Source organism: Eleutherodactylus coqui, chromosome 7 (assembly GCF_035609145.1).
Source record: "Eleutherodactylus coqui strain aEleCoq1 chromosome 7, aEleCoq1.hap1, whole genome shotgun sequence".
NCBI lineage: Eukaryota > Metazoa > Chordata > Amphibia > Anura > Eleutherodactylidae > Eleutherodactylus > Eleutherodactylus coqui.
The window spans coordinates 144,382,874-144,408,283 of NC_089843.1; the positions used below are offsets into that span (position 1 = coordinate 144,382,874).

The 25,410-nt window shown below is 44.0% G+C and overlaps 1 protein-coding gene across 3 annotated transcripts in view; it reads left to right on the plus strand.

The window, feature by feature from the left end:
• ANKRD50 (ankyrin repeat domain containing 50) overlaps positions 1 to 25,410 on the plus strand; it is a 57,619-nt gene that overhangs the window by 20,452 nt on the left and 11,757 nt on the right. For 2 of the 3 annotated variants that reach the window (XM_066573774.1, XM_066573775.1), the window contains exon 3: positions 4,948 to 5,177. The exons of the other annotated variant lie outside the window; for it this stretch is intronic. In XM_066573774.1, coding sequence (XP_066429871.1) covers positions 4,948 to 5,177 — 230 coding nt within the window. The remainder of the gene's footprint in view (positions 1 to 4,947; positions 5,178 to 25,410) is intronic. 3 annotated transcript variants of the gene reach the window in all.

A 25,410-nucleotide genomic window follows, 5' to 3' on the forward strand; every position in this document is an offset into this window, starting at 1 on the left:
CCTCTGCCGGGCTGTTTACATATAGGAGTTGTCTTCTGAGCCCCGTAAACAATTGGATGCATTTCATTGATTTAGCATGTAGTGAGGACCTTTTAGACGGAACGATCATTCAGAAAATCGTTCAAACGAGTGAAAGTGAGTGATGATCGTTCAGACTAAAGGCCCTTTTAGACGCAACGATTTTCGTTCAAAAATCACTCAAAGCTGTCTTTTGAGCGATAATCGTTGTGTGTAACTGCGCTGACATCGTGCAGTTTTCATTAAGCTGCCGTTGATCGCTGATCTTTCAGCATGCTGAAAGATTAGTTATCAGGAATTCACAGCGGGATACAGCTGATACTATTGTTTCAGCTGTATCCCACTCCCTCAACACATGGGGGGTATGAAGAACACAGCACTCCAGCTGTGTTCTTCATCCCGCACTCAGACCGCTCAACTGTATAACAGCCGGGCGCTCCATGCAGAGAACAGCTGGATGCACAAGACAAGCGGCCCCGCTTGTCTTCTGCATCCCCCGCTCGGAGCCTAAGGTAATCAACGTTTGAGTGATCACCTTGCGCTGTAAGAAAAGCAAACAACGATTATCGCTGAAAAGATTTTTTTGAATAACCATTGTGTCTTAACCCCTTGAGTGGCGGATTTCCTACCACCCTGTCGTGCCCACCAGGGCAGGTTTTTTAAAATGGTCTAATCATTGAATTTCAACTAGTTTTGCAGTTGCGTCTCAAGAGCCATAACTTTTTCATTTTTCCATTGACATGGCCATATAAGGGCTTGTTTTTTGCGGGACAAGTTGTGATTTTTTAAACAGGGGGGAGGAAAAAAAGAAATGGGGAAAAAAGAAAAAAGGGGCCATGTCATTAAGGGGTTAAATAATGTATTAACTTCCTTCTCTGGGTCATTACGACGCACATGGATACCACATGTGTGATTTTATTTTTGATTTTTTACAAAGTAAAGGGAGACAAGTGTTTTTTTTATTTTTTTTAATAATTTTTTTACTTTTTTTTAATTTAAATTTTTTAAAAATGTTTTATTTTTTTTTGTCCCTTTAGGGGACTTCCACAGGGACCCATCAGGACCCCTGATCACATTCCGGGGGTCCGATGGTGACGGCCCTTTACATGCTGCAGTGACAGCCCTTTACATGCTGCAGTCACATAGACTGCAGCATGTAAAGGGTTAACACAGCAGAGATCGGAGGTTTTCTCTGATCTCTGCTGTAAGAGCAGGTACCTAGCTGTCCTCTGACAGCTAACAACCAGCTCTCCCTGCCACAGAGACCATCGGCTTGCTTCTGACAAGCCGATGGTCTCTATGGCAACCTGTAAACAAAGCAGGACATTGCTGACATGTCGGCAATATCTTCTGCTGGTTTTTCAAAGCCCTTACTTTGTTCTCTGTGGGACTGTGCAGGCAGAGCACACTGTCACAGCTTGTGGCATTGTGCTCTGCAGCTCCCATAGTGATACATAGCCCGGAAATCTTCCGGGCTATGTTGATATGAGCAGTGGAGCTCGTCACGGAACTTTTCCGGGCGTGCCACTCAAGGGGTTAAACCCGGCTTGAATGCGAGCCAACGACGAGCACTTAATTATCGTTAACTTTTCATTCGTCCGTTTTCTGCAGCATAAAAATCCTCATTGGTTCGTTCGCTAATCATTCGGTTTAAATGCCGATCCCTCAGTCATTCTCAGTGAGCGATTTTCTAGTTTGAACGAGCCAACGATGTATCTGCCGGTATAAGCGGGCTGCTTGAGAGCGAACCAGCTAGCAATAGCGTCGCTCGTTTGCTCATTCCGGCGATAATCGACGTGTCAGAAAGAAATCTTATTTTACGGCACATTATGGTGGCCTGAGAATTGTAGCTCTGCTGTAGAGCCTCCCAATATTAACCTTTTCCAATCCAGTGTGGGACCTCATCCCAAATTGATATCTCCCTGCACAGCTCCCATATTGGGCGAGGTCTGACAACCTTTCTAACACTATGCAGGAGAGGGGTCCATCATTGGATTTCTCTTCTGTCTACGTATATTAGGCCGGTTGGATCCCGCAGCAGAGACAGGCCAGTAACCCTGCGTACCTGTCATTTCTTGTCTTCTGTACGGCGAGCCGTTGGGCATGTGCAGTACAGATTTTTTTTCTTCTTTCAAATGGTTATCTTTCCTGCACCGTCGCTAGGCGATGATGCCGGTCCCGCAACCTTTCCGCAATGTCAATTGTGGAAGGGCCGCGGAACGGACGGCATTCAAGCTGTCCGTGCGGCCCCGCACAAAAATGGAGCTTGTTGCAAATTCCAACCCCCCTTTACCTCCGCGAGCAGAGAATCACAGTCGCCGTCCGTTCGTGATGCTCCATTGGTTTGAATTGGTGCAGATATTCTTCCGCACAGACGATCACGGATTCTGCAATTCATACCCGTTCGTGTGCAGCTGGCCTTGTACATGTATAATATACATATTAACTCAAATTTCAAAAAATTGCTAATATAATCACCATGGCGGGTCACTTTTTTCGTGTTTCTCTTGAGTAGTTCCAAGGAATCCACAACACGCTTTCCCACCCAAAATAAATAAGAGCTAGGGAGGGTGCGGGTGACAGGAAAACTGGATTGGAAAGGGTTGCTTCACAACCACTCTGTCCTTCCTGGTTGCTGTTCACCGGGACATGTGACTTCTGTAGCCAATCACTAGCTATTGAAGGTTACTGCAGGTGGCTAGTGATTGGCTGCAGCAGTCACATGTCCTGGTCAGCAGCAACCAGGAAGGACAGAGTGGTTGAGAGACCATTTTAAGTCATGGGAAAACCCCTTTAAGAAGTTGCATTTGTAAATTTAGTCTTGAAGCGTTTGCTCGGTGTAGTGTTTTTGGAGGAGTCCGTCTTGGGTGGCGTAACCTGCCTGGAGCAGCTTGATGTGTCTTTAGTTATGCCGCTTAACCTGGTCCAAGTCTTGACCAAGCACTTTAGGGATTGCTTCTGGCATTCCCACCAATTTCTAGAACAAGGTAACCCAGACCTCCGATTGGTAAAGGATCCCACTGATATCAGCATTATCCACTACCTTTAATCTACTGTGTATGTGTTAAGGCAACCAGGGGGCCAGACTTGTAGCTGATGCCTTTTTGGGTTGTCTTCTATTGATGGCTGGGAAGTTTCTTATGTTTGTGCCAATTAAAAAGTCTAAGTCTAAATGGGAGTCTATCCAGTATGACTATAAGTTATTACTCGTCCCACGTCACTTCTGCCAGTCTCTCAAGGTCATACCCTGTTTCCCTGAAAATAGGATCTACCTCTAAAATAAGCCCTAGCACGATTTTTTTTAGAATTTTTGAGAATGTAGAATGATTTTTCAGGATGCTTGAATTATAAGCCCTACTCCAAAATTAAGCCCTTGTAACAGTTAATTAAAAAAAACTGAATTTAAATAGTGTCCAGGCAGCTATACATTAAGAAAAGAGAAATCTTTTGGAGCAAAAGTTAATATAAGACACTGTCTTATTTTCAGGGAAACTGGGTATTATTGTCCCTGGGATTAATAAAAGTGCTAAAAACGAGGCAGTCTACAGTCCCTGTAGGCTGTAAACGCTCGGCATGAAAACAAGGTCCTTTCAGTCCGGCGGCCAGTTGTCTCCGCTTTGTGCGGCTCGCAGTGTGGTTTGGTATTGATGCAGATTCGGCCATAGTAACCTGTATATTAAGAATGGCTCTGAGACGCTCAGCTCCACCATTGTGCTTACAGTTTTTGTATACAGTTCTGCAGGAGGTTTGCTATTCTTATGTCCCCGGGTGGAAACTTCGGAATCTACGCTCTGCATTTAACGCTATAGGCAGTTTCTAGGCAGGATTGTCTTTCCTGGGAATGGCTTTGGAAAGCTGAAAGCAGTTGATAAGACTGGCTGACTGCAGTGGAAACTCTCCTACGCTCTCTAGGATTTCTGACTTTCTCTTTTTCTAGCTTCAAGTGGAAACAGTGACCCAGAAGATGATGTCCCACTGCGTTTATGTTGGCGGGAATATAATGCTCTGCATCTTTTGGAAAGAGCCAATGTTTTTAGCGTGCAAGCAGAGATGTTAGCGCGGCTACGGACGTGATGTAGCGTCTGCTTGCTGAATGCCCCCCTTACCCGTCCTCCAGTCTGGGGCAAGCTGATAGAATATGGGAAACGTGAGGATTGGAGCGTATAGAGGGTCTCTTGCTCCAATAGGACCAGACCCTTTTAAGGAATTTTACCTGTGTGGTGGTTTTATGGCCTTATTTTGTTTTCTTCCGTTTTTGGAGCAGAGAAACTGAATTAAAACGGAAGTAGGTGGGTTTGTGGGTTTTTTTGTTTGTTTTTACCCTCCTTTTATTTCAGTAAGGTTTTTGAAAAGCGTAAAATAAAGGTAACGCTCTCAGCAGCTGTGATGTAGTAAGGCCTCCTGCACACGGCAGAGTCAAACCCCGGCATCCGGCTCTGGGAGCAACGGCGTCCGTGCGTACCTGTTACTCCCTTTCATCTGTACTGTGGATGGTCCACACGGCTTGCGGTCGGATATGCTCAGTATGGATTTTTTTTTTTTCAAATAGTTATCTGTCCTGCGCCAGTTGTAAAAGGCCCCCGAGGATCGGACAGCTTCCATCAATGGAACCTGTCTGCACGGAATCTGTGCAAAAATGTAACATTTTTTTCCCCTCAATTGGGATTTCCGCAAGTGTGCAGGAAGAATTTATTTCCCCTATCATGTTATGGGCGCTATTTGCTGCACATCCGCCTGTGAGCAGCAGGCCTTAATAGTGCGGTGACCCTTCAAGGAGATGTAAAAGATGCCTCCAGGTAAAGCAGCCCGCTCAACCAGAGATCTGCCTTAAGTTAACCAGAGCTGATTTACTACTATAATTCTTAGAGAATAGAATAATCATGTGGCTTCTCAGAGACTGGCCTGTAATAATCCTCCTCCTTCTTCCAGGTGCATCCTTCTCCCTCTCCTGGCCTTGAGCGCTCCTCCACAAAGTCTTCTGTTGGTGGTTGATTCAGTGGATGAAGGATGCAATGTAACGGAAGGAGAACACCGACCATCTGGACTATCGGGAACCATAGCTGATCTTTTAGCAACACATCATGACTTCTTTCCACCATGGCTACTGCTTATATGTTCAGCCCGCAAACAGAGCAGGACGGTCACTAAAATGTTTACAGGTATGTAGTCAAGTTGTCATGCCGTTGTCGAAGGACCTAAATGTGATCGAACCATTCTAGATCCTCTCGTCTTGCCACTTTTCTGCTCCTCTGTTCTTCCTAGCAATGTATGACTAAATTGACCAATAGGTGTTAGTGGTTGAGATGTGTCCAATCAGAGCTGACAGTATAGGGACACACCCAGTTGACAAGGGTAATGGTAATGCCCAGTTGTCCATTAATTCATAGATATTCAGGAGGAATAACAGAGGAAAGGCACAGAGTTCTAATAGAAGATGTTCTAGAACCATTATTTCATATACAATGCAAGTATTTACTAATGGACCATGCCAGTGGTGGTGACAGGTCCTGTTTAACCCTTTAGTGACAACTTTTTTCCATTTTCATCCCCCCCCCCCCCCCTCCTCCTTAAATAAAAAATTGTAAGTCCTTCATTTATCCATCGACGTCGCTGTATTGCAGGACCAGTTGTATTTTTCAATGGTGCTATTTATTGTACCATAGAATGTACTGAAAAATGTTTTAAAAATTCAGAGAGCAATGGAAAAAAAAAATGAAATTCTGCCACCTTTCATTGCGCCTTATTTCTACGGCGCACCAACTGCAACAAAAATGACATAACTTTATTCTATGGGTCAGTACGATTACTACAATACCAAACTTAGTTTTTTTTCGTGTTTCCTTTTTTTTTTTTTTTTTTTCTGCTGTACTACTTGCTTTTTTTTTTTTCAAAGATATTTAATTTTTAAAATTATTTTCTGCCGCCCTCTTCTGCGCGCAATAGCTTTTTTTATTTTTCCGTCGCCATAGTTGTGCAAGGGCTCATTTTTTGTGGGACGTCCTGTAGTTTGCGTTTGGTACCATTTTGGAATACATACAACGTTGTGATTGCTTTTCATTGCATTTTTTTCTTGGAGACAGGTTGACCAAAAAAAAAAACGCATTTCTGGTGTTCGTTTTTTGTTTTTGTTTTTTTTGTTCCTGACAACGTTCATAATGCATTACTTTGATAGATCAGACTTTTATGGACGCAGCGGTGCCAAATGTATTTGTTTTATTATTTAGATTCTTGTATTCTAAAAATGACTTTTTTTTTTTTTTTTACTTTTATTCCTTTTTTGTAATAATTAGTAAAACTTTATTTATTTTTTTTGAGTCCTCAGAGGGGACAACAACTTGCGATGCTTTGATTGCTACTGAAATATGATGTAATGCCATAGCATTACATCATACTGATATCGGGCAGGCAGGCATGCCACCCCACGAGCCTTTCAAAAGGCGCCCGACTGCCATGACCCCCACATTGCTCCCTTCGATCTAATCACGGGGGCTGTACAGGACCCCCAAATATCGTTCAGGGTATGTAAAGGGTTCCTAGCTCTGATCAGCCGCATGGCTGATTGGAGCTGCTGCCGCTGGGTGTCTGCTGTAACAAATAGCCAGCAGCCGCCATGTATGCATAGAACTCGCCGATACAGGCAATGAAAAGGTGTATCGGTGGTCACCGAGGGTCTAAAGTGGTTGTACTAGGATCACAAGTTAACACTCATCCGCAGGATAGGGGATACATTACTGATTGGTGGGAGTCACAGCTCTGAACCCCCATGCCTATCTCAAGAACGGGCGTTTTGTATCCGCCTCTGTCTGTCACTGTGGGGTCACTTCTTCCCCTGCAGTGATATTGGAAAGAATGGAACTCGTTATTAATTACAAAGTGGTTAAGGGAACCATCGGAGTGCTTGCTGCTCAACTATCTGTGCAGTCCTATTGAAAGTGAATGGAGCGGTGCTCAGTCGCCCCCTCACTGCAGGGGGTGCAGTAAGACCATAGTGAGAAGAATGGGGGGCATAGGACCCTATTCTTGAGATTGTGGGGGTCTCAGCAGTGAGACCCCCCCCCCCCAACGATCAGCATGTTTTTCCTATCCTGTGGATAAGGGGGTAACTTATGACCCTGGTACAACTTCTTTAAAGCTGTGGCCATGTTTTCTAATGTCACACAAGCAGAGGTTGGATCCTTCTTTGGCGGGCTGCTGGCTTCCATAGTTCCCCATAAATAACTGGTGCCTAGTTGCTTATATAGGATGACCATGTCCCCCAAGCGGGGTGCAGTTCTTTAATAGATGTTAGTGCTTAGTTGTAAGAAGAACAAACTCTTATGACCCAGGTAGGTTATCCTTACCCCCCGATAGCAAGGGGCTCTCTCCACTTTTATGTGCCTGGTAAAGTTACTTCTAAGATGAATTCCAGTAAAGCGCTCACATGTTTTATTGTGGCCTTCCATTTTTTTTAATCATGTCAGCCTTTTCTTTCTATAATAGCTTTTAAAATCACTTGTTTTATTGAAGTTCCAGCCTGCAAGGAACAAGATAATTTATGGGTTTTGCATAGCTATGTTAAGTATGTAAGTTTAACAAAGCGGCCCCAGAGTTCGGTGAAAGACCCCTTTGCTATTTATGAAATTGCCTGAGGCTGCGCTTTGCTGGCTGCTCTCTGGTGGCCAAAGGTCACTGTGCTATTATGTGAGGGAATGCAAGTCGTCCTAAAGCTTACATGTGCATAGTAAGCCAGAAGGGCAGACGGCAGAACCAGTAGGGAAAACTTCCTGGATGGTCTGTAGCCCTGCTAGATGCTATCAAATAAGACAAAAACCAAGACCGCCCCTTGTAGAAGTCAAGAGCCAGGTAAAGGGGTTGCACCATCGAAGTATGGAGCTGTTGGCACCCTTCCTTTACAGGTCAGCGAGGAGTCCAGCTAACGAGCACCGGCTCACTCTACCCAACTTATTAAAGTAAAGGGCCACTCTTCGAAAGGCTGCGCTAAACGTTATACAACGCCTCCTTTGATTTCAATAGGACTTCGTAGACTACCGGTCAAATGTGGCGATTCTAACGCTGCGATTTTTCAAACGCTGTCTGCGCTATTTTGTGGGTTTTTAAGCACTATCACCCATTACAATGATGGGGTGCATTACAAAATGCTGTAGAATGTATTCAAAAACGCCGCTCTAAATCGCAGTAAAACATTTTTCGAACACGCCATTCCGCTAACCCCTGTGTGAGAGCGGCTGCAGGCTGGACTCCCACAGGACATATTCTTGGCGGAAATCTCACGGTTTTGCCGCAGCAAAAAAGCGCAAGATTTCCGCCATGAAAGCGCAGCTTCAAAACCCACAGCACTTAGCCGAGGCTTTTGGAGTGACTTCGCCGCATGCTTTTCTTCTGCAGCCGGGTCTTCCCTAGAGGAGAGCGCGGTCGCAGTAGAAAAAAAAAAGACATGCTGCGTCTCAGGAATCTGCGGCGGCTTTGCGGTGACGGATTCGCCACCCCGTGTGGCTGAGATTTTTGACAAATCTTGTCCACATGGCTGGCTAATAAAAGGATTAACGCCTGCAGGCGGATTTGCCGCAGTGAAATTCTGCACGGAATTTCCGTGGCAAATCTACCCGTGTGAACCCAGCCTAAGGAAGGTTCCTGCTCCTAGGCGGCGGAGATCCGCAGAATACCGCAATGCCCGTGGACAGGCGTGCTGCCATGTACAATTATTGAAGTCCTTGCATTTCCTTTGGTAAAGCCTCCCCCACTTTGTGGTTTATTTGGAGTGTGCTGCTGCCCATCTGTTTACATTTGGGAGTAGCCATGTGCAATTCAGACATTTTTTGCAAAGTGTTTCACATCTGCAGCTATGGTAAAAGCGTCATCTGACATTGTTAGGCCCCTGGTTGCTTTTATAACAGTCGGGGGTCCAACATTGGCCTGCAGGTCTGCCGTCTTTGTACTCCTATTAGGCTCTGTGTCTTGTTGATGTGCATGATACACTGCAATACAGAAGTATTGCTTTCTTATGTTAAAAAAATGAAGTAATAATTGGTATTGCTGCGTCCATAATGGCTACAGGTATTTCAGTCACGCAATTTTTAACCTGCAGAGCTGAGTCCAATGTTCCTGTTAAATCATATATTCACTGCTTCTCCTGCCCCTGATTGAAAGATCTGTCTGTATTACTGTGCAAATGGAGAGACCTGTCAATAAGTGTCAAGGGGCGGGGTGAGCAATGAATATTAATGAGCCGCATGGGATTCCTGCACACTATGAAATGTAAATTTTCGAAAACCCTGAAGCAATTGATAGAAGTGATAAAATGCTGAAATCAGCCTGCAGCCCCGGCACCTTTTTAGAAATGCAACCGCTTGCCTTTAAAGGCCTAATTCCCACGGGCGGATGTCCGCCGCATATCACGCATAGGAAATCCGTGGCGCTGTCCCGCAGCTATTAGGTTCTATTGCTCAAGGTGCCATGAAATAACCTGTAATCACCCGCGGCATGTTCTATTTGTCACAGGCATACGCGTGGACGGCTTCCATTGCAGTCAATGGAAGCTGTCTGTCACGCTATCTTCCGCTCTAGCACAGCGGAAGATGGCCGGAAAACGCTTCCCTGCTCACCGATGCCCCAGTCACGTGACGCTGTGGGCGCGTCATGTGACATACTGCACATGCGCGCCGGATCCGGAGGGGAGTATGGGGTCTCCGGGGGAGGGGGGGGGGGGGCGCCGTCACGGCCGTGGGCACTAGGCCTAAAGGGACCCTGTCACCAGTTTTTGGGACATTAAACGAATAACAGTGCTATATTAGTGCAGCTGCACTGGTTACCACACTAGTCTTTATCAATGTTGTAAAGAGCAATCAATGTTTTGAAGCTCCTGTGCTATATACAAATGCAGCCGTGTGGCGCGGAGGGTGCGCCTGACCGACTCCGCTAGCTGAATTTTTTGCAACAAAGATCAGTATGGTAATCCCTGAAACTTCATTAAGATAGCACTCTTATTAGTATAATGTCCAAAAACTGTTGACGGGGTCCCTTTTAACCTTTTTTATGGATCAATTTTAATTTTTTTTTCTAACAAAAGTGTTTTAAAATTTATGCTACTAAAAAAATTAGTAATGATCCCATTTGGGAATATTGGCATGTAAAAGGTTTAAGTAAGCATGGAGATTCGAATTAGTTACATGCTGGTTATGAGAACTGGACAACTATTGTCCCCTGAACTCATTCAGGTTCAGCCCAGCCAACATATAACTTAATCATTAAAATTCCATATTATTTTGTGTTTCCATAAAATGTCCCTAGATTAATCCGTTCCATGTTCTTGTATATTCCATATTATGACGTGGAGACCACCCATTTCCTCACAGTTTACATGGACACCAGGGGGTCTTCAATTACAATACTGGCATCAGGTACAAATAAAGGTACAGAAGTGCCACAGAATCATAGTTGTGGACAGTAAAGCCCCATTTACAGACAACGATTATCGTTCGAATGGCCGAACGAATTAACTTTTTTGCATAGAAATTCTGAGCATTTAAATGTACAGATAATCCTTTGAAATCTCTCCCTTTTCCTTATTAGCTAAGGCAAACACTGTATGCGTTTGCTCGGGTGGCCGTGTGTTTATGCGAGGCATCTCTGGCCAGCAGGGTTTTAATTTGTGTTAAGATAACTCATTGTCTTCTGCCACATGATTAAACAAGTAGTCATGTGTTTTGCTAGGCAAACAACCACCCCTCCACTCAAGTTGTTCAGTCTTTCAAAGACTGAACAATTGCCATTTAAATGAAGAGAAAAGCAAACTAATAGAGATGAGCGAACGTGCTCGGCCCCGCCCCTTTTTCGCCCGAATACCGCGATTTTCGAGTACTTCCGTACTCGGGCGAAAAAATTCGGGGGGCGCCGTGGCGGCGCGGGGGGTTGCAGCGGGGAGTGGGGGGGAGAGGAGAGGGCGAGGGCTCCCCCCTGTTCCCCGCTGCTACCCCCTCACCGCCGCGCCTCTCCCCGCCCCCCCCCCATCTTTACGCGCGAGTACTGAAGTACTCGAAAATGGCGGTACTCGGGTGCGTAAGTGCTCATTACGAGTACGTTCGCTCATCTCTACAAACTAACGAACGACTGGTTTTATGCAGGCTGAAACGCGTCGATAAACGACAAATGAACCAACATTGCTTTATTGCTTCACATTTACATTTAACGATTATCGAAATTTGTTTGAATGCATTTTGAGCGAATTGCTGCATGTAAATGGGCCTTAGGTTTCACACGGGCAAGGGCAAAATTGGGCCGTGAATCACAGCCCGTTATCGCATTTTCCACCATGTGAAAGCCCTTGGATGTGAGGTATTTTCATGTGAACACAGCTTTGCATCACTGTGGGGAATACCTACATCCCATTGAAAGCAATAGGAAAACTCTGCAATCCTCTGTGACAACAGTGGCAGGGGAGTCCTTCATCCTGCAGGGAATCCCTCTTGCATCTAAAGGGGTTTCCCAGCCGCGTCTGAAGGGGGGGTCCTCTGCAGCAGTGGCAGAGGATCGCTGAGTTCTCCCTTTGCTCTCATTGGGTCCAGGCCTGCTGCCGCCGGCCCCATTGACTACCATGGACAATATCGCAGGAAGATAGAACATTCTGCGATGTTTCTCACATCGTATCGTGGTGCTATGCAGGAAAACATCGCTCATGTGTATAACCCCATTCAAATGAATGGGGTTCATATTTGGGAGATGGTATCCCGTGTTATTTTGTCGCCCGTATGAAACCGGTCTTAAGCAGACAATTGTGATTATTGTGTGTAAGTGATGCCTTGCAGTCAAGAATTTTAGTGAATGATGCTACAAATGATTGTTTTAGGTTGGAGACTAAAGCGAGGAAGGAAGCCTGTCCATTTAGATGTCTTGGTAGAACGGCTTGACTAATGGCTTGTCGTCTCCTGTAGATTGGGACTCCGCAGGATAATTGCTTTCCATGGTTATTCACAGGTTAGATGTCCAGGTCCTAATTGCGTTTAGTCTACTCAACAGTCCGATTCGCAGTAATGGATATTTTTCAAAGAAAGATGGGCGCTCTGAATGAAGTGTCGCTAATTGTTAGCGGATCAGGTTCTCACATTGGATAAGCTGCTGTTTAGAATTCCAAGAAATGAAGAGGAAAGGGTTAGCTGAAGTGGAGTGCTCCTAATGATTAATGCCCCGCTTGTTCCAAGAAAGCTCAGACAAAAGGCTCTGCCGTAATGAGGAACAGCTGTTAACTTGGCATTAGATAACTCTTAAAGGTGTAATCGCCCTTCTCATATCGATCGTCTTCACCAAAGTTCAGTGGAAGTGTTAAGTAATGCATTTTTATATATATGCACTTTGTCATCTCTCCCCCTCCCCTCTGTATATACAATCTACATTATGGCTTTAGAATAAACTGTCAGTGGTTTATATTGGTGGGTTGCGAATGCTCAGACCCCCATAACCATTTGGTCTGGATGCAACCACATGGAATCTGTTTTCCACACTGAGTGCTCCATCGATCAGCAGGAGGCGGAAAGGAGAGTGTACAGACCAGAAGACCTGCTGCGGACTTCCAGAAAGCCTATTGGTCGCTACTTTCTATCGGTGTTTTTCTTTTTTTTGGTTTGCCAATATCAGGAGTTGATGTGAAGCTGCACAATCCTCTTGCAGTTTTGCAACAAATTTGCTATATGTGAATGTCTCAATATAGAATCCTAGAATGGTAGAGTTGGAAGGGACCTCCAAGGTCATCGGGTCCAACCCCCTGCTCCGTGCAGGATCACTAAATCATCCCAGACAGATATTTGTCCAGCCTCTGTTTGAACACTTCCATTGAAGGAGAACTCGCCACCTCCCGTGGTAACCTGTTCCACTCATTGATCACCCTCACTGTCTAATATCTAATTTGTGTCTCCTCCCTTTCAGCTTCATCCCATTGCTTCTAGTCCTTGTACAAATGAGAATAGGGCTGATCACTCTGCACTGTTTTCAATGGGGCCCGGGAGCAGCAGCGCCGGTCTCATTGAAAAATATGGGAGAACATCGCGATCCTCTGCCGTGGGGGATTTCTTCAGCCCTGCAGCGATGCCAGGCTGTTGGCATGTGAAAACCCCTTACATCCAGGGGTTTCCCATGGATTGTGAGGGTAATATCCTTTACCCTTAGATCAGTATTAAGATCCCAGTAATCCGGCACTTGCATATATGCAGCATTCAACTGTGAAAACAATTCGCTACAGACTTGTTGCACTACGCATTTGTTAACTTGACTATATGTTAACATTTGTCCAGTGTTCAAACAAAGGCTGGACAGACATCTGTCTGGGATGATTTAGTGAATCCTGCACTGAGCAGGGCGTTGGACCCGATGACCTGGAGGTCCCTTCCAACTCTACCAGTCTGATTCTATATATCCTAGACTGAGAGTGGTGGACCCAAGTCAGATGTGTCTGAAGTAGATCACGGTAGAGTTTTCTTGGCACACAGGGCGGTAAAGTTGGAATTCCATTTTGGTGGAGTTGGTAGAAATGTACAGACTCCAGCTTATACAAGAAAATATACATTACAAATATGGTATAATTAAATGCTAAATTTGTTGCATATTATCTTTCATAGGAAAGCTTTGAAATGACCTACAAATGTGTTCTATTCTTCTAAGCTCCTATTTATCAAAAGACTTGATAAACGCGGAACTGGAATGTAGGGTTTAGTCTGATTATTTGATCAGAATGGTGATAAAAAGCCTGATGGTACCATTTTAATGCAGTACATTTATCACTTAAAAATGAGTATATATAAAGGAGTCTGGAGAAAATTGGGGAGTCGGAGGTTTGGCCTACAGAATCGACAGCCCTAGCACACACGGTCTCTAAGTGGCTGTGACACCCGGAGTATGGTGAAGAGGGAAGGTTGTGCAGCGCTTGAGCTGCCAAGTGACATCTAGAGCTGAACTGCTCTGACCTGGTCTTTCCCTTCTGCTGTCCATTGGACTACAGCCACTGTGCTAACATTCTTCCACCCTTTGATCCCCACAAGGTATTTGGTGTTTATCGCTGTTTCGAGCTCCTGGAATGATTCACCTTATCTTGTAGCAAACTTTTTTTTTTCTTCTTCTTTTTAAGATCGTCGTCCTGTCGTTACCATGGTCCAGTGGCCTTCACTGTTGTCAGTCATGTTGTCATTTTGGGTTTGTATTTCGGCTGAGCTTACATGAGGGCATAAAGTCACAGTAAAATTCTGTAAAATTATGTGGGAGTTTACCTAAAACTACTGTTGCCATGTAGTCCCAAATTTCTTGGTTCCTTGGAATATATCGTAAGTTTGGGCATACTCTTCTAACAAAAAGTTTGCCACTCCTGCTGAAGCTTCTGTTTGTTGGAGCTAGTTAAAGGGGGGGGGGGGGGGGGTTCCCTATCTATAGGTGATACATATACTTCCCTGGGGGTCCCAGGTGATATATATCTGTAACGGGAAAATCAAAAAGCAAACCAAAGAAATCTAAACTTGATCTTTCCATGTTTTTTTCTTCCCCCACCTGCACATTGGGAAGGTGTTATGTTCCTAATCCTTCACGGTTTTCTTTATAGTTTCTAGATAGAAGCAGGTTAAGTGGCCATATGTTAGATTCGTTCCACCAGCGTCATTTGTCAGGTACGCAGTCACGGCCTAAGGTCTTGGACAATGCAGTCACATGAATCTTGGCAGGCAGCGACTTCTGTTTTACTGTATTACAGCAGTGCTACAACAACTTGCAAAATGAATTGCTTACTGGCGACCATCCTAACAGAAGTGCAGGTTTCCTGATATAGAAGGACAGTCAGTGGTCATGTTTGGAACCCAGTGGACATCTTCGAGATGTTATAGCATGGTGGACTTTGGATATATTTCATAAAAGGTGGAAAGAGCGACACTATCTGGAGTGTCTAACCTGTGCATTTTGGGTATTCCTTCAGAATCCCCCTGCACAACTTTCTCTGTCCATGTCTGCTCAGTCCATAGACTCTTCCTAATGTGATGCTAGTGCTATGCTCAGCACCCTGAACTAATCCGATATCCTCTTGCTTCTGCTTATTCTTTCCTGTTATGGCGAAAGAAGTATAGAGCCCCGTGTGGTGCAGAGTGCTAAGGCAGCAGAAATGCAGTTGCGGGTTCAATCCCCGCATGGTTCAGGTAGCCGGTTGAAGGTTGACTCAGCCTTCCATCCTTCAGAAGTCGGTAAAATGAGTATCCAGCTTAGTGGTGGGTAATAAATTACTTGAAAGCGCTGTGGAATAGGATGTCCCTATACAAATAACAAGATTTTAGCTGCAGCTGCAAGCCCAACTTTTCGATTTACTGTATTACTGCCAGTCTGTTCATTGATGACTAAGAATCCCCTCAGAAATTCCTCCTTTTTTCCCGGGTTTTGTTCTTACTGCATTCACCATTCGATAGAAATAACATAACTACATTATCTGGATCAGAACAATTACTGCGATGCCAAGTTTATGTAGATTTCTTTATTTTTGCTACTTTTGTACAATAAAAACACATTTTTTTAAAGAAAATCAATTGAATTTGCATCACAACATTTTAAGATTGATATCATTGCTATTTTTTCGGTTACGAAGCTCTGTGATGTCTTGTTTCGCGAGATGAGTTGTATTTTTTTTATTGGTACCATTTTGAGGTACATGTGACTTTTGGATTACTTTTTGTGTTTTGGGAGGTGAACAAAGGAAAACTTGACAATTCTGGGGTTAGTTTTTAAAATTGTTTTTATGGCATTGACCATGTGCGATAAAATATTTTCGTTGTCTGAGTCGTTAGGAACTTGTTATTGCCTATAATGTGCTTTTTTAAAAAATTTTATTTTATATCCATTGAAAAAGTGTTTTTGTGGGGAAAAAAATGCATATTTTTTTTAAACCCCTTAGTGACAGCCCTATCGTAAAACTACGTCCTGCTGTTGCAGGACGTGTATGGAGGGAGGTAGCGGCGCTATCTCCCTCCATACAGCGCGGACGTCAGCTGTTTATTACAGCTGACACCCGCGGGCAATAGCTGCGCTCGGCCGTTCGGCCGATCGCGGCTATTAACCCTTTAAATGCCACTGTCAATTATGACAGCGGCATTTAAATCCCCCTAACGCTGTTCGAGAGTCCCGCACGGCCCCCTCCGCGGTGAGATCGGGGGAGCCGTGCAGGTGTCATGGCAGCCGGGGGCCTAATGAATGGCCCCAGGGCTGCCTTAGCAGACTGCCTATCAAGCCATCCACACAGGGTGGCTTGAAAGACTGCCTGTAAAAAAGCAGTATGACGTAATGCTATAGCATTACGTCATACTGCAGGAGCGATCAAAGCATCGCATGTTAAAGTCTCCCAGGGGGACTTCAAAGTAATGTAAAAAAAATAATCAAAGTTTTTTTAATTGTTAAAAAAAAAAGTTATAAAAGTTTTAATCACCCCCCTTTTGCCATATCCACTATTAAAAAATCAAAATCATAAAATAAAAATATGTATTTGCTCACGCCGCGTCCATAAAAGTCCAATCTATCAAAGTAGTGCATTATTTTTCCTGCACGGTAAACGTCCGTCTGAAAAAAAAAAAAAAATAAAGAACACCAGAAATACACTTTTTTAGTTACCCTGTCTCCCAGAAAAAACGCAATAACAAGCGATCAAAAAGTCGTATGTATTCCAAATTGATACTATCGGAAACTTCAGGACATCCCGCAAAAAATGAGCCCTTGCTCAACTACGTCGACGAAAAAATAAAAAAGGTATTGCGCGCACAAGATGACCGCAGAAAAGAATTGAAAAAAATTAAACATCTTAAAAAAATAAAATAAAATAAAAGTACTACAGCAAAAAAAAAATACTATACAAGTTTGGTATCGTAGCAATCGTACCGACCCATAGAATAAAAATATCGTTTTCGTTGCAATTTGTGTGCTGTAGAAACAGGACGCACCGAAAGATGGTGGAATGTCGTTTTTTTTCCATTTCTCTCCGCTAAGAATTTTTTAAAAGTTTTTCAGTAAATTATATGGTACAATAAATAGTGCCATTGAAAAATACAACTCATCCCGCAGAAAACAAGCCCTCATACAGCGACGTCGATGGATAAATTAAGGAGCTACGATTTTTTAAAAGGGAGTAGGAAAAAAAAATGGAAAAAAGCAAAAAAGCTCCGTCACTAAGGGGTTAAACTGGACGTTTTTAAATCTTAACTCAAACTTTATTGAACTTTTTTTACACTATTTTTCAGTCCCTCGAAGACTTTAAGGTGCGATAGTTTGATCGCTAGGATAATACACTGCATTACTTATGTATTGCATTCTACTAAGCCTATCACAGCAGCCTATTGGATTCTGCTGGAGGTGTGGCCTAATAGGCAGAGTTACATGGTAGACATGGAGTTCTTTATCAGTCTTCCACCCGCCTTGGCAACCTATTGTTACCTTGCAATCACACTGCGGGATGCCGATGGGTGACAGAGGGAACCCCCTCTTGCCGTCATCTGCTTAAATGCTGTAGTTGCTATTGATTGTGGCATGTAAGGGGTTAAACTTCCAGGATCTGCGGTTTCTCCACATATGGCAGTTAGAGCAAGAGCCTGGCTGTCAGTAGTCAGCTAAGCCATCGCCTTAAAAAGATGTACAAGCAGGTTAAATGCCCATTAGTGAGGTCAGTAAAAAGGCGTATTGGCCATCACTAAGGTTAAGGCCCATTTACACACAATTATCGCTCAAAATTCGTTCAAACGATGTCTTTTGGGCAATAATTGTTGCGTGTAAATGCTACAATCGTTAGCTTTTCGGCTGCATGATGATTTTTAGTTCAGCATAAAAACCATCGACCGGACGGCCAGCTGATGGCAGAGACCACGCTGTGATTCTCCCGCGGGAGTGCTGATAACATTGTTCTCAGCTGCTGGGAGCACAATGGAGCTGTATGCAGATAACAAACCACCCGCTGTTATCTGCATACAGCAAAGGGAGGCTCATTTAAATGCAAATGAAGCTAATAGGCACTAATGCCTATTAGTAGTGATGCAAAATGATCGCTCAAAACTGTCTTTTGAGTGATCATCTTTGCTCGTAAATGGGGCTTTAAAGCAACTCCTCTTCTAGTAGCCTTCAGTTCTTACAAAGTTTCATAAACATTCACCCTTCGGGTACTATCACATGAGCCGTTAGGATGGCGTCACACATAGTGGAAGTACCACCATGGTGGATAAAATTTCACAAAATCTCCACGCACTGTGGAAAAACCTGTGGAATGGAATTAAAATCCCACATGTTAATTAAGGCTGCCTGTCCACGGGTATTGCGATATCCCGCGGCGGAGATCCGGCCCGGGAGCAGAAACCAGCAGACAGATCTCCGTGGTGAGCCGATCTGACAGATAGGCTCACCGCTGAGAATCGCGGCAAATCGCAGCATGCTACGATTTGCCGGCCACGAGGGGAGAATCTCTATGATTCTCCGCTCGTGGACAAGGGGGGCTGCACTTTTTATAGCAACGCTATGGAAAGCGTGCACTGCATTCCCCATGGCTGGATTATCGCCGCAATGCAAAAACGCCCGCGGACAGGCAGCCGTATGCTGCAGATTTTCACCACTGATTTCAGCTTTTCAAATAGATCGCTGAAATCCGTGTCGAAAATCCACTTGTTACTTGCAGCTTGTAGTGTGGATTTCGATGCCCATCCACAGTGGCAAAGCCACGACATGTGGATGTAGTTTTAGAGGAGGGTTAGTCCCATCTGCTCAGACTTTTGATACAGCTATAGGATATACCATAAAAGTCAGGTGCTGGTCGTACCTGTAGGACCTACACCTATCACTAGTTGGGGCCTCTAACACCCCCCTGCCTGGCTGTTCAAGGTAGTTGGGATTACCGAAATAGTCCAGTGGGTTTTACGAAGATGCTTCTGAAACTCCAATAGAAATCAAGGGTAATTACACAAGCTGTGTAGCTCGGCAGTCTCCATCTTCTTGGCCACCTTGTACACAGCGGTGGTACATTACGGCCATGTTTGGCTGAGTTGGGAACGCCCCTTTAACACTTGTGTAATAGTGCTATTATTTGGCTGCACTTGGACTTGCATTGGAAATTACAAGTACTAGTGATGACCACGAACACTTGTGATAGGACCCTTGGGCCAATTACTAGTTAACTACACCTGGACCAATCAGAATGGGTATGTGCCTAGTGCTGAGTATATGAACATGTGAGCATATTCTCGTTTCCTTTTTTTTTTTTTCCAAATGTGTTTATTTTGGAACTTCTATAAAAATAACTTTGTGGAATGTCATCCAACCTGATGGTCTAGATGGGTTTTTAGTGCCTACGCCATACCGGTAACTCACGTGGGCGATTCTGGATTTCCCACTGTTGTCTGGGGAACGGTGAGGGTAGCATTTGGCAGCAGGTGTTGTGCCAGGTGCAAGTCTTCTCTGTTTTCTCAGTTTTGTCTTGGAAAATGCTTACCTCCGCTATTTTGAGGACAGGTGCGACATTCTCTTCAGAAAATAAAGAAAGTGGAGTTTAAAGCGCTCGAATGCACTCCCCGTCTGTGAGAGGTTTACTCATTAACCTATGTAGCGTGTGCCTCGTGCCATATGTCATTTGTGGATTCAGCGTGGGCTGGGAAGGAGTTTCTTTCGGAGAGCAGCTGTTTCATCCTATGGAAGATTATGTTGCATACCATGAAATTTAAGCTTGGGGGAATGAATGTGATTTTCCATTACATAACAATTGTCATACATACGGTGTGAAGCATGGGGGTCTCCCGTCTGAGAAGCTAAATAACAGGGACAACCAATACAGCTCTGTACTACTGGTTGTCTTCTATGCAGTTCCCGTTGCCAAACTTTGGCTGCAGTTCTGACTCTGTTGTATCTGTACCATTTGGGTGGAAATGCTCTTTTCAGATATGTGGTATATATGTATCGCCTAGTTGCACCATTTTTACCTAGTGTGACCAAAAAAGCGCATTTCTGGTGGTATATATTATATATATATATATATATTATATTATAATTTTTTATTGTTTTTTGGACAACGTTCACCGTGCGCGGTAAATAATGCATTTCTTTGATAGAACAGACTTTTACGGACGCAGCGATACCAAATATGTATTTTTGTTTTATTTAGATTTTTGTTATTGTAAATATGGCAAAAGGTTGTTTTTTTTTTTAACTTTTTATTTATTTATTTATTTTTTTAAAATAATAAGACTTAATTGTTCTTATTTTTACTCTTTCTTTTAGTCCTCCTGGGGGACCACAACCAGCAATGCTTTGATCGCTCCTGCAGTATGATGTAATGCCATAGCATTATATCATGCTGCATTCTGACAGGCAGCCTATCAAGCCACCCTACAGGGATGACAGGACCCCAGCTGCTATGACGCCCGCATGACTCTCCCGATCTCACCACGGAGGGGGGGGGGGGGGGGTCGCAGAACATCTTGCAGGACCCACGAAGATAGTTCAGGGGATTTAAATGCCGCTGTCAGATTCGACAGTGGCATTTTAAGGGCTATCGGTCCTGATCAGCCGTGCTATCGGTCCTGATTGGCTGACACCTGCGATGTATGGAAGGACTATAGCGTGGTCACTAAGGGGTTAAACAAGTGATCTGCATTCGGGAGACAGTCTGTACTTTTGCTGCTGTCCACAAATACAACACTCATCACACCCTTTCTAGCCGACTTATTTGGGTGCCTGAACATGGTGCAGCATGGATACAATAAAAAAAAAATATAACAATACAGCATTGGAAAAATAGCATGCGCTTTTTCCGCATTTACAGTTCTTCTAATGTGTTTAAACGCACACCATTTTTGCAATGCGGTTTTTACCACGTCTAATCGCTCCGTGTGAATGTGCACGTATTTTCCAGTACTGGCCTTTTAAACTGTGTAGATTGGTACAGAAAACTATGGCTACATTCAACTGGCTGACATATGTGGCTATCGCGTTTGTATGGGCAGACACATGTGGACCATTCTCTGGTTGGTACACTTGGAATTTCGTTGCAGTAACTACTCTGCATTGTAGCTGTTACAATATCCGATTCTATGTGGCTGGCGGAGGTATTGGGCGTTTTGATGCTATTACATGGCCCCATAATAGCTCATGACATTATTTACATGGCTGATCTTTCTCACGGGCTGATGGTCTGCGTGAAAATGATCATGGTGTCGTCCTACTGTCTATTTGCATCGATGAGAATAGCACGTGCAATGTGTGGAGTTCTGGGCTGTCCAACGCAAGTTGTGCCTGGGTTTCTTGGGCAAAACTGGTATACGACCATCTGATTATGGCCAAACATGAGCTGCATGTTCAATGTGACTGGTTCCCTTTAACACTGTCAAATAACTTCTATGAGTGTTACGAAAACGGCATGATGGAAAAAAGGTTTGGTACCATGTCATGGAATTTGTTCTCAGCAAGAGAAACCAAGTCATCTTGTAGATATGATACCATTTAATGGCCAAAAAACGCATGTTCTAGCGAGCTTTCCAAACTTCTCGGGGTACTTCCTCAGGAAATAGCATAACGCTGAGCTCTGCTGTTTTTGTTATCGCTACCATCTCTGCATTGTGTGGCGTTCCGGAAGCAGTGAAGCAGATGCTGGCCACTATCAAGGAGGAATCGGAGAACCTCTTTTGTTGAGATAGATGCGAGTCCCACCACTGGGAACCACATCTATCAGACTGTCATGTCTAAGACGGGTGTACCTCTTTAATGGGAGCCTGTTAGCTTCTATGAGCCCCATAAGCTAAATTTATGAACTTGAAGAAGCTGACATGCCGAATCCGAGTCTTTTCCATCATTCTTCCATTGTGTGCGGGCAAAGCTGCTGTTAAATGCTTCCTGTGGACTTCTTTGCGCATGTATAGATTGAGAGGACTGGTTCTCCCATTGTGTGTGCCATCTAATCCATGGGTTGCATTGCAACTGCGGTTTTAACAGCGAGGGAATAACGGGGAAGACTAGTAGAAGACTCACATTGCCGGCTTCAGCGTCTCCGCTGCTATGACCCCATAAGTTTAGCCTGTGGGGCTCACAGAAGCTGATAGATGCCCTACTAATTGTGGGACAGCTCTTCTGAATATTGTATTACTGATGCCGAGGCTCAATGGTGACTTTGACAGTGGTGTCCTCCCATGTAAAATCATGAGGTTTTTAGAGGTGGCTTCTCCCTACAGTAGTATCACGCCTGACATGGTTCGCACCTGACGAGCCTTTTTTCTATACTATGGAGGGACCAATCTTGTAATCCGTAGCGGTCACTTTTTTTTTTTTTTTTTATTCGAGCATCAGATTTTCTGCTGCATACATTGACCTTACACAACACAGAAAATTGTATCTAAGGTCCTTGATGTGGTTGCTGAGACCAAAAAAACATAGCAACTCCACTTTTTTGTCTTTGCATGAAGAGAAGCATCTATCTCAACCAATGTGCCTATTATACAGGCCGAACAATGTAAATAATTCCAGTTCTTTCTGCCACTGTAAATACCGGCTTACCATGACCTGTGAGCCGTGTACGCGACAAGCGGCTTCTTTGTTTGTTGCACATCTGCGAAATTTAGGTTTTATGTTCTACAATAAAGAGCTATTGTAGCAATGTGTAGCAAAGGATACATTTGAAAAGGTTGTCGGAGTTCTAGCTTATTGGTAAAACTCCTTCTGCATGCACTAAAATGCCCCATAGTGATATACTCTTCTCTCCCCGATCCTGCTGGTGCTCGGTCCTCCGCTCCGGTGTTTGTTTAATAGCTACAGTCCGGCCCGGTTTATGGAATGTCACAGGCACTACAGCCAATAACCGAGCTCAGCCGTTAATCACTGAGCTCTTATTGGCTGCAGCACATGTGACTCCCGTAAACAGGCTGGGGCAACCTGTTAATGTGACATCAGAGGGGACAACTGGAGCAACTCAGCAGGGTGGAGCAGGAAGAGGTGAGTATGTGGCTATTTGTTTTAGTGCATTCAGAAGAGGTTTTACAAATAAACTATAACTCAGACAACTCCTTTAATACAGTTTGTTTCATTTAAGGCCGGCGGCACACAAATGGGTCGGATTCCGCATGCGGGAGCCCGCAGCAGAACCTGACCCTGTGCCGGGCTGGCGTCCGCGTGTACTTGCAAAAATCTGTATTGCAGATGGACCCGGAGCTCGCCGGCGGACATGCGCAGTACAGATTTTTCTTTTTCTTACACGTCACTGGTTTTCAAGCACCGTTACTAGGCAATGACGTAAGTACTCACAGCCAATCCAGAATTGAAATTCCAGATAGGCTGTGGGTCGGACAGCTTCCATTGACTTCCATGGAGGCAATCAATGAGGAATTCGAGCAAAAGTAGAACATGCTGCGATTTTAATTTCTGCAAGCGGAAATCGCAGTCACTGTCTGCTCTTGTGAGCGAACATGTGAATGTTCTGTTTTAGTTAATGGATGCGGAATACCGTGAATCGTCAGCGCGGGTGACTATTGCGGATTCTGCAACTCAAATCTGGTCGCGTGCAGCCGGCCTTGAGGCAATAACACAATTTCTGTTGCTAGAGGATTAGTAGTCTGCCTTCACCCATAATGTACAATACATACCCTGCATTGACATTACTGCATAATGTAATTGTGGGACTGTCGTCACCTGTGAACTAGCTGTCACAAGAACTTGGTAGTAGACCATAGCCAATTTTACAGAAAAACCATTTTTGGATGGGGAAGATGGGGTTTGTTCCACCCCTCTCCCTTTCTACTCCTTACAATCACCTATCTGCTTTAATATGGCCTTCTCAATAGTTTTGAACTTAAACTTAAAATGTGTTGGAAATACCAAAGACTATGAAAGATAGGGTGACCTTTTTCTCATCATGGAGTAGCCTCCTACTATTGTTTATGGGAGGGCTCTGTATGTGTATATCAATGATCTGCAGTTTTCGGCCCTCCAGCTGTCTTCGGGCCCCCAGCTGCCATCAAACCAGAAGTCTACAGCTTATATGGCATACTGAAAAAATGTTAGATTCACAGTAGTTAAGAAGTCACATCATCGAGCACTGCCTTCAATGTCCAAGACGCATGCCGTTTTATGTATGACCTATTGTATCAGCCCTTGCTGTAGGCTTGTTCCCAACACAAAAGCAAATAGAAGATGTAGAAAAATTCAGCATCTCCGTTAAACATAAATTTGCACTTTTTTCTTCAGTGTAGACTTCAACAGCTACAGCGGTGCATGGCCAACCTTCCATTAATATCAATGGGAAATGCTGATGGGCACTGATGGGTGCAGGTCCTTACCGCTGAGGATCTCAACCAGCAGGCATTAATGGCATATCCCATAAATATGGTGGAAAATAAGATCTGAATACCCATTTAATGATTGATAAGAAAGGGCAATCTTAACAAGTTCCTGAAAATATTATCAAAACTTGACTGTGGTCAACGACTAGTTTGTCTTTAATTTGTCATGGGCATCTGAGGGAATCTAAAATTGTGTAGAACAGATCATGAGGCCTTATTGCTCCAAAAGTTTATAATGCCTATCCAAAAGATGTCTGGTGGTCTGCAAAAAGCACCTTGCTGTGGGGGGATGCGTCGTGCAGGCAAATCCTGCTGGAAAACCTATTCCAGGAAGCAATAGAACTGGAGGGGCCGGTGTAGATGTATTTTCTACCTAGACTGCTACTTTCAGTATCACGCTTGATGTTTTCAAGATCTCCATTTGCTTTAAGTGGATTAGATTATTGTTTGTATCAGCACAAATATCTCTCCTATCCTTCTAGTTTGCTGTAAAGTGTCAGTATGGATAAAATGTAACTGTGTGAAGTCGGGCTGTTAGGGTCACAGAGGATTGTCTAGACCGCATATAATTGTATCTACCAAACCGCTCAGAACATCTCGAAATTGTTGAGGTACTGAAAAACAAAGTATAGCTGAATTTACGTTACAACTTTGAAAATCCTTTTAAAACCCGCATTGTAATGTCCTGAACTGACCAAGTCCAGGGAGTCCTGGGGCGAAACCCATGTATACATCTAGTCCCACACGCAAGGTTGTCCAAAGGCACCTCTAATAAAGACTGATTTGGGAGCGGTGGGGTTAAATAGTTGGTACATAGTTTTGTGCTTTAATTGTAATTAATGAAGATTACCTTTTGTAGACATTTGTTTCCACATACATTCTAAAGAATTGATCATTCATTGATCATTCTCAAAAGGGAAAAGAAAACCTCATTTAATTCTCCCATTAGTGAAACATTTTATTGTGCGACAACAAACGTCCAAAGGAGGTTAATACTTTTCTGTAGACTCCTTCCATGCAGCGAATATATGGTATCTCTATATGCGAGCTCATAACTGCAATTTGTTCTTTAGGGAAAAAAGTATAAATTACATGGAAA